General features: G+C 47.8%; 1 protein-coding gene across 5 annotated transcripts in view; it reads left to right on the top strand.

Moving 5' to 3' along the window:
- The window catches only part of PBX1 (PBX homeobox 1), a 332349-nt gene that overhangs the window by 221653 nt on the left and 94121 nt on the right, over window positions 1-16575 (top strand). For all 5 annotated transcript variants that reach the window (XM_062192660.1, XM_062192661.1, XM_062192658.1 and 2 more), the window contains one exon: window positions 12989-13233. In XM_062192660.1, the coding sequence (XP_062048644.1) occupies window positions 12989-13233 (245 nt within the window). The remainder of the gene's footprint in view (window positions 1-12988; window positions 13234-16575) is intronic.

Raw genomic sequence — 16575 nt, forward strand, 5'->3', positions numbered from 1 at the left:
AATTGGCAGATGCTTTGAAATGGACCTCGGGTGCAGGGGGACAGTGAATAGAGAGACTTCCTCTCCCAGAAGTGTGTATTAGGATCCCTCTTCCAATCCTCTGCCCCTGCCAGATTCAGCAGGCTGGTTTTGGTACAAACCTCATCTTCCTATGGTGTAAGGGAACATCCCAGTACTTGTACAGGTTGTCTATATAGAGAGAGATAAGTTCCAGCTACTCAATCTCGAGGAAGTTGTTAGAACTGTTCTCCCATTGCTCCTCCTCCTCCTCTCTTTGCCTGTGGGGTTTACAGTTAGTCTATTTTAGCTTTCCCCTGGTTAGGATAGAATCTTCTCTTCACTGCCTTCATCGAAGCAGCAGGCTTCTCTTGGCTGGTTTCCAGATGCAGCAACCCTCTTCACCAGTCAGGGCTACACTACAGGGCCAGCCAGTTCCCTGGGGAGGGGGGAGGGCAGAGCCTCCATCCTCTTACAGTCTTACTCCAGACTTCCTGGACCATCTCCCACCCCCGCTAAGAGCCCTTGGTCACACCCAAGACTGGCCTCGCTAATGACCAAGCCTCTTTTTGTCTCTTCAAAATATTCTCTGTTTGCTGGGAGAATTTCTCCCCAGTGACTACTCAGGTTTTTCTGTGACTTGCCTCTGGTTATTAAATCTGCTTCTTTCTAATTCCCTCTGTAACACTCCAACCACCAGGAAATCACTCTGCCTTCTAGATTTCCTTTAAAAAAAGAATGCACACACAACAACAACAACAAAAACCTCAGTTTGTATTAGCTTGGATTGTTTAAGCTGCCCAAAGCAAACAATAAAAAAAAATCTCTGAAAACTCCAAAACAGCATGGTTTAAGGAAAATAGAAGTTTATTTTTCTGTTACTATAATAGTCTATAGATGACCAAGCAAGCTGGTCTCCAGGATGTGACAAATTTCCCTCTGGTCCTTCTTGTTAGTGGGGTTTCTGACTTATGGCTCAGAGTGACTGCTGGAGCCCAGCCATTATACTCATAGCCCAGGCATCAGAAGGAAAAGAGAGAGGAGCAAGAACTTTCCTTCCACCTTTAAAAAAGATGTTCCTGGAAGTTATACCTACTTCTGCTCATCAGTCACTGACTGGAATTTTATCATATGACATGTGTGTCACCATTTCTAGCTGCAAGGGAAGCTGGGAAGTGTCTTGCCTCCCAGTGTCCATGAATTCAGCTAAAAATTAGCATCTTGTTACTATGGAGAGAGATATGCTGGAAGAAACCAGCGAATCAAGTCTTTTTTCATCTCTATGAAGATGACTTCCTGAGTGAGCCCTTCTCATGGTGACAGCCTCTGCTAGTCCCCAAGTCAGGAAAGGCACATACTCCATCATCTTTCCTCTCTCTGTATTGTATTGGTATAATCAGCATTCACGTTTCCATAAAATGACCTCATTCTCATCATGTAGTGGTAATGGTCGTTGTGGGATCCACTGAGCCCTTCCTTGCTATGTTCAGGGAAAGAACACTTGCCTGCCTTCAACTTCCCATCCTATTCTTGACTCAGAAAAAGAAAAAAAAAAAAGACAATGGTTCTAATGGAGAGAGGTGTGGAAGGCCCAGCAAAGGGGCAGAAGGCATGCAGCAAATCAAGAGAGCAGCACCTACCATGCTGGCCCCAGACCTGGCTGTGATCTGCTGTTCTCCATCCATGGGGCTGGTCTTCTGTCCTTGGCCTGCAGCCTCCATCCAGGGCCATCACCTGGCAGGAATCTGCATTTCCATCCCTTTGAGAAGAAGGCCTCCTCCAGAAGGGTGGAGGTGAACTACCAGGCATCTCCTGAGTTTGTGGAATTGGGCATCATCGTGGATGAAGTTAAGACTGAATCATCAGTGAATTCTGCAAGGCCCCCTCAAGGTCAAAAACTCTTCGTATTAGGAACCTGCGTTTGAATTATTCAGTGGTTTTCAAAAACTGGGAAAGATTCCTACGGGAACAAACTGCTCTCTCTTTCAAAGTTGGTTCTGTTGAAATTGTTTGGAAAGTTAGAGAAAAAAAATAGTTCTGCTATCTTTCACTTTGTAAATATGGGCAGGAAACTTCCACTTAACACCATGATCAGGAAGAGCATTTGTAATCCAAAGACAGTGGCCATGTCAACAGGGAGAGACCACATGTGATGCAAATACGCAGTGCAAGTTATTTTAATGTGTTGGATGTGGAGAGAAGGGTGACTGAGAGTCCCAAATCCCATCCAAAGCCAAAGCTTCAGCTCGCTTCCTTAAACTCTTGAGTAGGAGTAGGGCTCTTAGCATCTTCTGCTTTTAATCTTTATTCTGTAATGGAAATTTGAAAACAGCCTTTAAAGATGGCTTACAGGCTAGTGTGTCTCATGGAAAGAGAGAATGCTTCAGCACTGAGTGGGTCCTGGTAGGGTCTTTCTACCTTCCGGGAGGACTGAGGCTTTCGGGGTGGACTCTGCCCAGGCTGCAGGAAACCCATGTGTTCTGGCTCAAGGAGGACAGAGTCCAGAGAGTCTGCATAGAGAGGAGCTGCCTCAGACTCCAGAGGCAGTGGGGTCCTTAGGGTGCTCGGGAGAAGAGCTGGAAAGGGACACAGGAAGGGGACTGGCAAGGCAAAAGGCTTATTTAAAATTGTTTTTTCTTTCATTTTATTTGAAAGGAGAAGAGAGAGGCAGACAGGAACACACACATAGACACACACACATCCAGAGAGAGAGAAAGAATCTTCTACTCTCTGGTTACTCCTCTAAATGTCCACAACAGCCAGGGCTGAACCGGGTTGAAGTCAGGAGCCAGGTACTCCATCAGGTCTCTAAGGACCTGAGCCCTCCATCAGGTCTCTAAGTACCTGAGCCGTGGCCGGCTGCCTCCCAGGGTGCAACATTAGCAGGGAGCTGCATCAGAAGCAGAATATCGTGGACTCAAACCAGGCACTCCCAGAAGGGATTTGGGCATCCCCAGCAGCAACTTAACTGTATCAAGTGCCTGTCCCAAAGGAGACATCTTGGCGCTTATTCTATTGGCTGGGGATCCAGTGATTTCTTGGTTAGTGTTGGTATCAAGATGAGTTTGGCTGGAAATGCAGGGTGAAGGGTTGAGTATGTGTGTCTAAATGCGTGTGTGTGTGTGTGTGGGGGGGTTTGAAAGCAATGTATACATTCACTGGTTGATTCCAGTTCTTCTATGTTGCTAATTCCTAACATGGGGAAACCAAACTCTACATGTATCCTGCCTTTATATTTTTTCCAAAGGGATCTTTATCAATGGGATTGATTCAGGTTTAAACAACAATCGAAAAACCTACCAGTTACCAAGCATTGACATCAATCCTTAATAAGAATTACAGCATGGTGATGTTATTATCAACTGTTTATTGATCAGAAAACAGCATATAAGGGAGGTGAAATCACACAGTGGGAGCCTTGTGCTGAGTCATCTACCGCCTACTTAGGTGCACTTTTTTGTAGCATGCCATGCGGCTAACGGAAGAGCGTCCTGTGCCCATACTCACACTTTGCTTGGTGTTAGAATTTTGTCTGAGAGGAAGCGTATCAGCAACTAGCTCTTGCAAAGCACCAAGCCATGTGCTGGATGCCTCATTAAGACTCCTAGCTGCAGAACATTTCCACCTTAAGGCAAGAGAGTGTTAAGAAATGCTCTCACTTTCTCCCTAGTTACTGCCTTTAGGAAATGCCACTGTAGCGCGAAGTTCTCATCTCCAGGGAATGCACAGCGAGCTGTCTACTGGTGGCTCCCCATTCCCTATGTCTTTTGTGTATAACTAAGTTTAAGAACTGTCCCTTGCATCATGGGTCCCATGTACCATCCAGACTTCTTGTGCTGCATGGGCCCTCGATGATGGCTTTTCCCCTTCCCTCATACCTCTGGGTGTGCCAGTCTGAGGCCAAAGTCACTGTCAAGTCCACCCTCCTACCAACGTCTACAGCTTCTCTTAGACAAAAAGGGTTTCCCGAGCATCAATCCAAGCTCGAGCTATTAAGGACCAAAGCCCCTCGCCCAGGCGGCCGGCACCTATCCAGAAAGGCAGGAGCCTGTTGCCCAGCGCATTAGCTTCCTTGCTGCCAGCTGGCCCAGGAGGCTCCATGTGCCAGGCAGAGAACGTGTGAATGGGATCCCTGCCCACGCATCCCCTGAGAAGTGGAAAACACATGTGACCAGAGCTGCCCAGACCTGGCCCTGGAAAAGGGATGGCAGGAGAGCCTCAGCGTATTTCTCTAAAGAAAGCCCCATGACATCCACAAACAAGCAGAAAGCTGAAACCCCCTCAAGACCATCAGGTATCTGTTCTCTTCCTCCCCCGTGAAACCTTGTATGAAGCTCTACATGCAGTGGCTGTCGCCACGTGTGAGGAAATGAGAGTTTTCCAAATGAGTCTGAAATTCAGCACAGCCCCCTGCATCTTAGGAAATGCTCATTAAAAATGTGTGGGCTGAAATACGTGGGGACCGCAGATTCTTGCTGTTGCATGGCTGAAACCCTCACATCTCCTTGCTTGGTTATATGTTGGTTATACAGCTGCTTAGTAATCCAACAGTTGAAAAAGCTGAAATACATTTAAAGTACTTTAAAAGACCTTCACCTGGAAAAATCCTGGAGATTCTACAGGACTGAGAAGTGACACTCAAAGTCCAGCAGAGGTTTTCTTGGTTTTAAGATTTTATTTATTTATTTATTTATTTATTTTTGACAGGCAGAGTTAGACAGAGAGAGAGACGGAGAGAAAGTCTTCTTTCCATTGGTTCACCCCCCAAGTGGCTGCTATGGCCGGCGCTGCACCGATCCAAAGCCAGGAGCCAGATGCTTCTTCCTGGTCTCCCATGCAGGTGCAGGCGCCCAAGCACTTGGGCCATCCTCCACTGCCCTCCCGGGCCACAGCAGAGAGCTAGACTGGAAGAGGAGCAACAGGAACTTGGACCTGGCAGCCATATAGGATGCCAGTGCCGCAGGCGGAAGATTAGCCAAGTGAGCCACAGCGCTTGCCCCTTATTTTCTTTCTTTATTAGAAATTCAGCATGATAGAAAGAGGGCATGAAGAAAAGAGAGAGAGAGAGAGATCATCTGCTGGTTTACTCCCCCAGATGACTACAACAGCCAGGAGCTCCATCCTGGTCTCCCACATGGGTGGCAGGGGCCCAGGTACTTGGGCCATCTTACATTGCTTTGTCAGGCACATTAGCAGGGAGCTGGATGAGAAGTGGAGTATCTGGAACTGGAATCAGTGCTTTAGTACAGGATTCCAGGTTACAAACTGTAGTTTAACCTGCTGTGTCACAAAGCGTGCCAACCACAAGGAGCAGTTTTCAACATTGGACACTTTTGTGCATTGGAAGTTCTCATCTGAAGATGTAGCCCTAGGGCAATTGCGACATCCTCTTGGGGCTGGAAGGGCTCAGTGCAGGCCCTAGCAGGTTCTCCCATGTAGAAGCACTGACTGGCAGCTGTCTATAGTGCTGATTTGGACAATTCAGGAAATCAAATTATTAATCATTTCCATTTGTTTGATGGACAACTCTTTAAAAACCAACGAAACAACAGCATTTCTGTCAAACCAACCAGGGGGTAAGCATTACAACATAGACCCTAAACTTCATTACACTAACTGATGGAAGATTTGGGTCCTACCTTTGGTTTGGAAGAATCAAATTAGATCATAGTTATTTGTCAACTCAAGAAGTTTGCGGTTAGTGGATGCAGTTGGGCTTGTGGGAGAGGAGAGCAGTGGCAGGGAGGAGAAAGGGTGTTTAGCTGGGGAATATTCAGTTGCCCACTACCCACCTCGGCAGCTTTGTGTGCCAGCAGGCCTCAGAGCAGTGAGTATGAGTGTCAGACAAGGCTTGAGGACTGTTAGCCAGGCGCTTCTTGAGGTCCCGGCCCATGTCTGATTCACCTTGCAAGTCCTGGTGCCCCGCTCATCCCTGGCAGTACAGAGGGGCTGGGCCAGTCATTTGTTTAATTGAACAGAGCATTCGAGGTGACATCGTGTGCGTGGCCCCTTCACTGCCACGCCCACTGTCAGCAGGTTCCAGTCATGTGCCAGGCTCCCCATATCCCACAGAGCCTTTGCCATGGGGCGTGTTTGCCTACTGGGGGCGGGGGGTGGTTTACTGGGCCCAGGATGCCCTGGCTCAATGCACGGTTGTGCTTGTTTAGAACTGTCAGATTTGAAAAGGCAAATTTGACAGGTTTTTGAAATGGGTATGGAAGAGGTGGCTCTCCTACAGTTTGTAACTGGAATGAAAGCACATGTCGGGAATTGACTGCCTGGGAGAGGCAAAGATCTTTGGGTGTCTCTGTCCTACATCCTCCTTCTTCTTTATGACTTTGCTCTTAAAAAATACTGGCATTGACACTTTGTGTGGTGCTGTGGTGGACACACAGATGCGAGCTGGAATGAGCTGGGGTGTCCTGCCCCGCTCCAGCGCTGTGCCGTGTTCTCAACAGCACCTGCTCTGGTGGTTCAGGTCCTGGGGTTTCATGCTGGCTGTTAACAACTCTGGGCAGGTTCCTGGAGGAGGGTTTGGAGGCTGAGGTTTACAATGGGGCAGGCCTGTGGTCAGTGCAGCCCTGGGAGGAAAAGTGCAGTGGCTCTTGTCAGCAGAAAGAGGGAATGGGACAGGACCGGATGCAGAGGAACTAAAAGAAATTTAAAAACCAGTAGGAAGAACTTTCCTGTTTCATATCTGGTTGCTTTCTTCTTGCCCAGAGTATCAGCTGTGACTTGGGCAGCAAAAGACATTATGTTTGTGTGTGTGTGCAGAAGCACACAGGACTGACACCACATGCATTTAGCTACTTCTTGTGAAAAAGGTTTAACGTTGCAAAGGATGCAGTGTCTAAGAGCTCAAGACCTAGATTTTAGTCTTGGTTGTGTCTCATTTGCCCTGATCTGGGGACAGTTACTTTGCCTTTATCATCTTCAGTTATCTGCTACATAAATAGGGGACGTGGATTCTTGCTTTACCTGGTGCTGCCTGCTGTTAGGTGTGTGCAAGCACTTTATGAACACACAACAGGTGTAATTCCACTGCTCTCAGGAGCAAGTACGTTGCTCTATTTTTAAAGATGCAAGGGCGGTCCACTTCTGTCCCCTCCTTGTTGCCGAAGTTCTGAGCGACTGGGAGATGCCCGAGTGGACTTGGAAGTGAGGCCAGGAGCGTCCTTTGGCAGCGGGCAGTGAAGACTTAGCCGGTGGGCACTGGGGCACCCTGCACGGGTCTTGTACCTTCACAGCACGCAGACTGGCCAGAGAGGGGTGGGTCTGCCTTTCTGTCCACATCCTGGGGAGGCTACTCCAGGTCTCTTCCCAAACTACCCGTCTGCCTGCCTGCTGCCCGTTCATCTCTTTCCGTCTCTGTGCCTCTGCGCTCCTCTTTGTGTCTTACTGTCCACGTCCGAGGACAACGCGGCCTGTGCATCTGCCCTGCTCCTCTCCCTGCCCTCCCCACCTGTGGAAGTTGGCATCTGAGCAGGGGCACTTCCGCGGAGCCCGGTCCTCGGTGAAGAAAGAGTGCCCTCTAGTGGGCCTTGGCTGGAGGTGCGCAGGACCGGCGTCGCTTCAGCCAAGGACAAAACAACAGGCACAAGGCCCTCCCGCCAAGCTCTGGAGCCCTTGAATGTGCCTTTGGGGTCGATTTGTTTTCCTCCTTGTGTGAAGGAAAAGAAAGAGGGACCAGCAAGATACTAGTTGTGAGAGCAGCTCCAGCCGTGTTGTGACAGTCCCCTTATCTTGGGAGTTTTACCCTAAAAATTGACCCAGGGCAAGCAAAGGCAGAAGGTGGATGTGACATCAGATGCTTTTTAAAGGGCTTGTGACGGTTTCTACGGGCATCACTTAGCTGTGTTGACTGGCTGCTTACAGGAGGTGGGTAGGTTTGTGAAGGAATTCCTTTAGGAATTGCATCCAGAGAGGTGCCGTGTCTTGAATGGGTGACTCCTCTGCAGACTGCCAGTCCCCTGTGGGTAGTGGCAGTGTGCAGGTCCCCCAGGTCCTTACAACCCTTCCCTGCCCAGGTGGAAGCAGGGGGTTTGGCCCTTTAAAACCTGTTTCAGTAAAGGCTGTAGGGCTGGAGAGGGCAGGCATGAGGGGGCGGGGAGAGCCAGCCGGGGCGCCCATCAGGGAAGCAGGAAGCTGATCGTATGTGATGGTTGCTGGATTAGGTAACAGCTCCTCTGGTCGAAATTGGATCTGGGAGGATGAGTGTTAACATCTCTGGTGTCCTGGCGAAAGGTTCATTTGAGTCTTGCATGGTGCCGCAGAGATAAAAAGGAGCTTTTAAATAATCATTTTGTGTCCACCTCACCAGAGTGCTGGCTTCAGCCAATAAATAGGTTGCATCAGTTCTGCTTAGACATAGCGCCCTTTTCATTTATTTACTGAATGGTGGTTTTTTTTTTTTTTTTTTTTTTTATCTGAGTAACTGAGCAGTTTCCGTATCAGTGAATTCCAACGCCCTTTTTTATAGTGATGTATTTGGATTCTCCTTGTTCTGGGTAGAAATATGAGCCTGTAGTGTTGTTTCTTGGTCCATTCCCACCTTCCTCCAAGCAAACATACATGGTCCAGGTCCACCAGCATGAGAATCTTCTGTGTAAAATAGTGGATAAGGAAGATTTTCTTTTTAAAGGTTTTTCTCGGTTATATTCTTCCAGTATTTTTTTGTTATTATTCTTGTATGCACTCTGATATTTCCTATTTTCATGGTTTGATTATAATTTAAAGGGTATAATTTGAAGATGACTGGGTCTTTTGTTTTTATGCATTTTTTTCATTCTTTGATTTTCTTCAAACCTCTGATTTGGGCCTATTTATGTATTGTGAACTGAGTATAAATGTGTGCAGCATTTGTGTTACGATGCCTTATTTTTCTTTCATGTCAATTTCTTATTGGCCGCACTTAGAAAACTATTCTATTAAATCTGAGTGTATTCAAATTTCTTTTTTCAAGAGTAAAAACCAAGTGAAATGCCAAGACTTCTGTTGTTTCTCCGTCAACTAAATGTACCTCCAGAAAGAAAAAAAAAAACAAAAAAAAAAACAGTCTAAATACCAGTGCTTGGAGCCATGTGGCCCCCGATACCTCCTCCATCCGCACATCTTTGTGGTGTGTTTTGCCAGCTTTGGCAATTTCCTTTCTTGTTTTATTTAAACCCAGTTAGATTTCAAGGCAAGTGAAATATCAATTCAGTAGGTGTCTAGAGCTTCTGTTTGTACTGCCTGTGGGTTGTTTTTGAAAAGTGGAGCATAGGCTGGGGGGTGAAACCCAGGAGAAAACCTCAGTGGTTGGTATCAGGCATGTATAAACATCAGTGGTGACACACTCATGGTCACCCACCTGGCGAACCAGCACCAGAAGTTGGCTCTGTGATGCCCGTCTCTCTGCTCCTCTTCCCTTTCTCTTAACTCAGTTTTTGCTAAACGAAGGAGCTGCAGGGGCCAGTGCCATAGTGCAGTAGGTTGATCTTCTGCCTGTGGCACCGGCATCCCATATGGGCGCTGATTCTAGTCCTGGCTGCTCCTCTTCCGATCCAGCTCTCTGCTATGCCCTGGGAAAGCAGTAGAAGATGGCCCAAGTGCTTGAGAGACTGGGAAGAAGCTTCTGGCTCCTGGCTTCGGATCAGTGCAGTTCCGGCCATTAAGACCATTTGGGGAGTGAACCAATGGAACGAAGACCTTTCTCTCTGTCTCTCCTTCTCACCGTCTGTAACTCTACCTCTCAAATAAATAAGAAAAATCTAAAAAAAAAAAAGAAGAAGCTGCAGAGTGACAAGGCAGTCTTGGCACTGAGGCTGTTGGAGGAAGGGGAGGTATCTGTATATCACTTTGGACAGGTGGTGCCTGTGTCAGCCCTGGTAGGGCAAGTCCTGATCATTAAGATGATGTTGTTCTCTTTTGCTTTTTTTTTTTTTTAAGGTTTATTTATTTATTTGAAACTCAGGGGGAGAGAGAGAGAGAGAGAGAGAGAGAGAGAGAGAGATCTTCCATCCTGTGGTTTTTCTCACAGATGCTGAAACAGCCAGGGCTGGGCCAGTCTGAAGCCAGGAGCCAGGAGCTTCATCTGTGTCTCCCACGTGGGTGCAGGGGCCCACACACTTGGGCCATTCTCCACTGCTATGCCCAGGCCATTAGCACGGAGCTTGATCCAAAGTGGAGCAGCCTCAATGCAAACCGGTGCCCATATGGGATGCTGGCACCGCAGGTGGAGGTTTAACCTAGTATGCCACAGCACCGGCCCCCTCTTTTGCTTTCCTTGTGGTGGAGACCAGCAGTTAGCATAAGATGTTCCAGTGTTGAGCCTCCATGGGAGAGGGATTAGTGACGGACAACCAGACACACCCACTTGGAGGCTGCATTTAGTGAGCAGGATTTTGCCCCAGCACAAATTTTTGAATGGCCAAGCTAATATGAAACTATTACATGTGTTTATTAATGACTCAGGTGTAATTCTTTTTTTAATTATTTGTAAATGTCCCATAAATATCTTTGTGTTGAGCAATTAAAATACACCAGATATGAGCAGTTGTTCAGTACAGCACTTGAGATGCAGCCTAGGACATCTGCTCCCAAGTCAGAGTGCCTAGGTTTGGGGTCAGGCTCAGCCGCTGATCTTGGCTTCCTTAGCTGGTGGGCAGCAGGTGATGGTTCAAGTAGTGGAAGACCCAGCCTGAGCTCCTTGCCTCGTCCTGGTCCAGCCCCAACTGTTACAAGCATTTGGGGAGTGAACCAGCGAATAGGAGATCTTTGTCTTTCTGTTTCTCCAAGACCTTTGGAATAAATAAGATACATTTTATTTACAAAACAAAATAACCATAAATCCTGCATGCAAATGGCTTTATTTGAAGAGTTCTCTGGGCAGATGAGATGAGCATGGAGCAACTGCCCAGCTCTGATACAGGGGCTTGATGACCAGCTGTGGTTCAGGGCCAGGAGGGCTGGTAGTCAGAAAGTGGCTGGAGCATTCAGTTCCCCCTCTTCTGGGAGCCTGTGTTCCTGGTGACACGTTCTTGAGAGGACCATGGAGATTTGAGTAAAGAATTCAAGAAACAGAACAACATGACTAATGTTGATTGTTCAAAGAGCAGCCGAAGGTCTAGTGTCCCATTCAGCCACCTGAACCTACAAAGGAAAGATTTCATGGAGAAAAAGGGGCCACACCGTGAACCTTAGCCATCTTCTAGCCTTGTGCCATCCCCACCATAGCAATCATGTGGCATTCAGCAGAGTGTTGGAGGGTCAGGTACGGAGGCAGAGTACAGGGCCTGGTGCTGCAGCACCTGTAGTGTGTGTGAATGTTCGCCTCCTAAGTCCTCCTCTCTCCTTCCCCTCCTGCCCCCACCCTCACCCTGCCTACTGCAGTAAGGGACGGGACTTCCTCCCCTGTGTGTCTACCTTCCTTGCTTCCAACTGTGTTCCGTGAGATCCATGCTGCAGGTTCCCTTCTGGCACAGGTACTGGGATTTTCTTCTGAACAACTTTCAAGGCTGGTTCTTGTGGTGCCTGTTGGAAGCCAGGGACCTGGGGCACTGTGGTGGAAGCACTGAATGTCCAGGTGTCCCTTGCTTTGAGTTCCCACCCCCTGGGAGAAGAGGGAGGGGACTGGAAGACAACAGGGTCAGGCACTGCCCCCTTGCGGCTCACCACGGGCTCCCTGCTCTGAAATAGCCTTACCTCTGAATGCTCTGGTGCCTGCGTATCCATCCTGGGGACTTAGCTTCTGCCGCCTCCATCCCCGGGATGTGAATAAGCACTGACCCCTCTCCTCTGCCTGAAATCGTTTCCCTTCTTTGCTACTGTGTCTCAGATTCTCCTCAGTTCTTTTAAAAGTGAAGATTCTTTCATGTTCTCTCTCCACAAAGACTTGACTGCTGACAACTAAACTGGATTTAGATGAGTGATTTATTTTAGGGCAGGTTGTAAAATAAAATAGTTGTGTAGCTCTTCTGCAGATTTCCTGAATCACCTGATCTCTTCCAGCCCAAATCCCTGTTCCCCTTCCAGTGGCTGTGGGATTTTAAAAAGCAGCAACCCCATTGATTGGAGCCTGCATCCTACTGCACCCTTGGCATCTTTGCGTCTCCAGACACAGCTTGTTAAAGGGGCCTCACTCTGGTTTCCAACAAGATGGAGTCCTTACCACCTGGAACAGGTGGAGCTCAGTTTGGAGAGCTGTGTGTCCCTGGCTCCAGGCCCATTGTTTTCCCTGCCATATTAAACTTTTCTGTACTCCTTGTTGTGCAGAATTCACTAAAGAATGACTCCAAATTAACTGCATTTTCCTACTGTAGGTTCTTTTGGAAATGAAAACCTAGCCTAGTCAAATGTTACAAAGAAAGTCAACGTGGGTAGGAACACAAACACAGAAATCTACCATGAGAAATAAAGAACAAAATGCGTTTCCTTGAATCAATATTCGGCAGGTTGAGGATGAAAGTAAAAATGACATTCTTTTATAATTAATTCTGTAATTTAATAATGTTTTATTGCAACAAAACTTGCATAACATGAAATTTACCAGAGCAACTCTTAAGAGTGCAATGAAGTGGTGGCAGTAAGCCTGTTCTTACCCATGTGCATCCTTCCTCACCATCCACTGCAGGAACGCCCTCACCCCTCCCACCAAAGTGAAGCCATGCACCCACTGCACCCACTGAACAGTGACTTCCCACTGCCCGCCTCCCTGCGCTCCTGGTACCCAGTAGGGCCACTTTTCTACCTCTGATAAATTTCACCATCCTAAGTACCTCACATCAGTAGAGCATAATTAGTTTTTGGAACAAAGCAAGTGTCCCCTTCCATTTCTCACCCACTCCCTTCCTCTTTTTCCAGCCCTCTCTTCATTTCCCAAATGCCACGGGGCCAATAATTGGGAGGTTTGTGTATCCAAATGACACTTGTTGTTGCTGTTGTTATTTTGTGGGTTTTTGTGCATTTTCTCCCTCGGGCTAACACTGCCCCTCTTCCTTGTCTTCTCCTGTAGTGTTGAGTATCCGGGGAGCCCAGGAAGAGGAGCCCACGGACCCCCAGCTGATGCGACTGGACAACATGCTGTTGGCAGAAGGCGTGGCTGGGCCTGAGAAGGGGGGCGGATCGGCCGCCGCGGCTGCCGCAGCCGCAGCCTCCGGAGGAGCAGGTTCCGACAACTCAGTGGAGCATTCCGACTACAGAGCCAAACTCTCACAGATCAGACAAATCTACCACACGGAGCTGGAGAAATATGAGCAGGTAACACAACTGCCCAGGGGCTCGGTGCCCAGGGCCCTTGGGAGAGGGCGGGAGACATCAAGGGCGGGCCTGCAGAGAGCCTGCAGCCAGAGCTTTCCCTGGTGTTGGCGTCCTTGTGTCCAGCCGCAGCCCCTGGCCACATTAGAGCCTGGCAATCCTGCCCTCCACTGAAACCCAGGCATTGCAAGGCAATGAAGACATTCAAACAATGTGTGAAGTTCAAGTGATCATGTGTCAAGAGACATTAAAAAGCAATAGAAAGAACATGTAATACCAGTGGGACCTTTGCCCAGTGATGGGCAGCAGGACAGTAGAGGTCATTAGTGGTCACCCTGTGACCCATGAGGAGGGCAGAGGTTTCCTGGGGCCCTTGTTTGTTCTTTGCTGGATGTGCCTGGGGCAAGGTTCTTAAACGTTTGCTATGAAGACCAGCACTCTGCCCAGACACAGTTCACCTGTGAGTCAGATGCATTCTGCGATATGTAGCTTCCTCTATGAAAAGGGTAGAGTGTCTCAGGAGAGACCCCCGGAGCCAGGCAAAGTTGGTTTCAATCCTGGCACAGCACTGATAGTATATGGGATCTGGTGTTTTACGTAGTGTACCCCCACAGAGGCCATAACATATGGGAAAGAGCAGTGGATTTGGAGACAAGGCTCCAAAAGACCATATAAACATATGCAGGAAAGAAAGAGAAAAACATTTTTTTACCTTTGGGCCTGGAGATATTTTGGCTTTTTTTTTTTTTTTAAAGATTTATTTATTTATTTGAAAGGCAAAGTTGGAGAGAGAGAGAGAGAGAGAGAGAGAGAGAGAGAATCTTCCTTCCATGGTTCACTCCCCAAATGACTGCAATGGTTGGATCTGGCCCAGTCCGAAGCCAGGAGCTGGGAACTCCTTCCAGGTCTCCCACGTGGGTGCAGGGGCCCAAGTACTTGGGCCACCTTCTGCTGCTTTCTTGGGTGCATTCGCTTGGAGTTGGATCAGAAGTGGAGCATTTGGGACTCCAACCAATGTCCATATGGGATGCTGGTGTCACAGATGGCAGCTTTACTTGCTATGCTACCATGCTGGCCTCAGAGAAAAACCTTTAAAAATATATTTAGAGAAAGAGAGAAATAGAGGGAGTTCCGATCCAGTGATTCACTCCCCAAATGTGCACACCATACCAGGTCAAGGCTCAGGCCCAATGCCTGGAACTCAGTCCAGGTCTCTCATCTGGGTGGCAGGAACCCAATCACTTGAGCCATCACTTGCTACTTCCCAGGGTGTCTAGGAAGCTGGAGTCAAGAGCAAGCCGGTATCCATCCCAGGCATTCCAGAAGGGGATATGGGTGTCTTAACCACTAGACCAAAGTCTTGCCACAAGAAAAGCTTTAGATGAGAAAGCAGTGGATGAATGCAAAGTATCTTATTTATAACAGAGCTCCTGTCTATTAAAGAAGCTCCTTCCCTCCATCCACTACCTACATGCACTAATTTACACACCAAGACTGTGTCCTCTGGTCAGGAGGCGCAGTGCTAATTTCTAGCCATCTTGATCGCCCTCAGTCTTAATTTTCACCATTTCACTGGCAGGCATGCAAGCTGTCCTCTCTGCGGATACCATATTGAACTAAAATTCTATGTTAACTTACTTTCATTGCATTGTTAGTTTTTTCCTTCCCCTCCCCTCCCCTCCCCTTTCCTCCCCTTCCCTCTCCTCCCCCTCCCCTCTCCTCCACCCTTCCCTCCCCCCTCCCCTCCCCCTCCTCCCCTTCCCTTCCCTTCCCTTCTCTTCCCTTCCTCCCTTCTTCCCTCCCTTTCCTTATTTCTTTCTTTCTTAGATCTTATTTGTTTATTTGAACAGTAGAGTTACAGACAGAGAAAGAGAGAGAGAGAAAGGTCTTCTATCCACTACTTCACTCCCCAAATGGCCACAATGGCTAGAGCTGGTCCAATCCAGAGCCAGGAGCTTCTTCTGGGGCTCTTTTGCAGGTGCAGGGGCCCAAACACTTGAGCTGTCTTCCACTGTTTTCTCAGGCCATAGCAGAGAGCTAGATCAGAAAAGGAGCAGCTGGGCGAGGAACTGGTGCCCATATGGGATCCTGGCACCGCAGGCAGAGGCTTTACCCGCTACTCCACAGCACCAGCCCCCAGTTTTTCTTTTTTTCAATATTCAAAAGAAAAGAGAAAGAAAACACAAAAGGCAGAAAACTCTCTGTAGTCCACTTACAATTGTCTGGATGGCAGGCGAATGCAAGCCTCATAGAAAATTTACATTTTCAAATAGAAATAGCCTTTTTAAAATTTAAAACGAAGCAAGTTGCATGATTGCATTCCTGTCTACTTTAGAAGTGTATTTCTACAAATCTCCTCTTTTAGGTGGGAAACAAAGTGTGCTGTAGAGCTTATAGCCAGGCATGGTGAAATCCAGGAAAAGAATAGAGGATTGAAAAAGGAGAAAAATAAAAGTGGGCTGAAAGTCATGGTCTTTCCCCTAATCGGAAAGAACCAGTGTTGTTACTACAGTGTCGGCCATGGAGACCTCTCCCCAGACTCTAGGAGGTGCTGAGCACAAACACCTGACCCAGCTATATACCCCATCTGGACTGCCATGAGTGAATTTGGAGTCTTCCCTAACCTGACTCTGGAAGACAGTTGGGACCCTTCCTTAAAGACCCCTAAGAGGCCTCTTGGTTCTTCCTGCTCAGTTCTCTTCACATTCATCTTTATCAGGAAGACTGGCCTTTGCCTGACAGCCTGACAGCCTATCATCCAGGGGAACCCATGCAAACAACAATGGCCCAAAAAGAGCTCAACATCTGGCTTTCCCCACTAGTCCCATACCTGGAAGGGAGGTTAGGGTGGAAGGTGTTGAAAATGGGCTTTAGTCACAGCTCCGATTGTGAGCAACAGAGATGAAATAACTGTTTTCTTGAATGAAGCTCTCTTATCACTTTTGCACTGTCATCCAAATGCAAACGCTGACAGCAGCATACTTCAATAGCTTGTTTCCCAATTACGATCATGGCCACATAGTTGCACTTGCTCCTTTAGCAAGTTTGTGGCGAGGTATCAGGACAGATGCCATCATCATCTCCAGTTTGGTAAAGATGTGAAGCCAGAGGTGAAGACATGTCTGAGGTCACCATCCGTGAGTGGCACAGTTAGCACTGGAATGTGGTATTTGCCCCTTAGCCCAGGAAAACTCATTGGAACAATGCCTAACTGTTTAATAAGGAGGATGTGTCTACATCTGTAGACAGTGGAATAGCCGATGTCCTTTCTGTTACTTCCCTGAACTGGATTATTAGCACCTAAGAGAGGCTGGTGATAAAAATCTTCTCTTCTGAATAATAAAA

The sequence above is a fragment of the Lepus europaeus genome, chromosome 5 (genome assembly GCF_033115175.1).
Source record: "Lepus europaeus isolate LE1 chromosome 5, mLepTim1.pri, whole genome shotgun sequence".
NCBI lineage: Eukaryota > Metazoa > Chordata > Mammalia > Lagomorpha > Leporidae > Lepus > Lepus europaeus.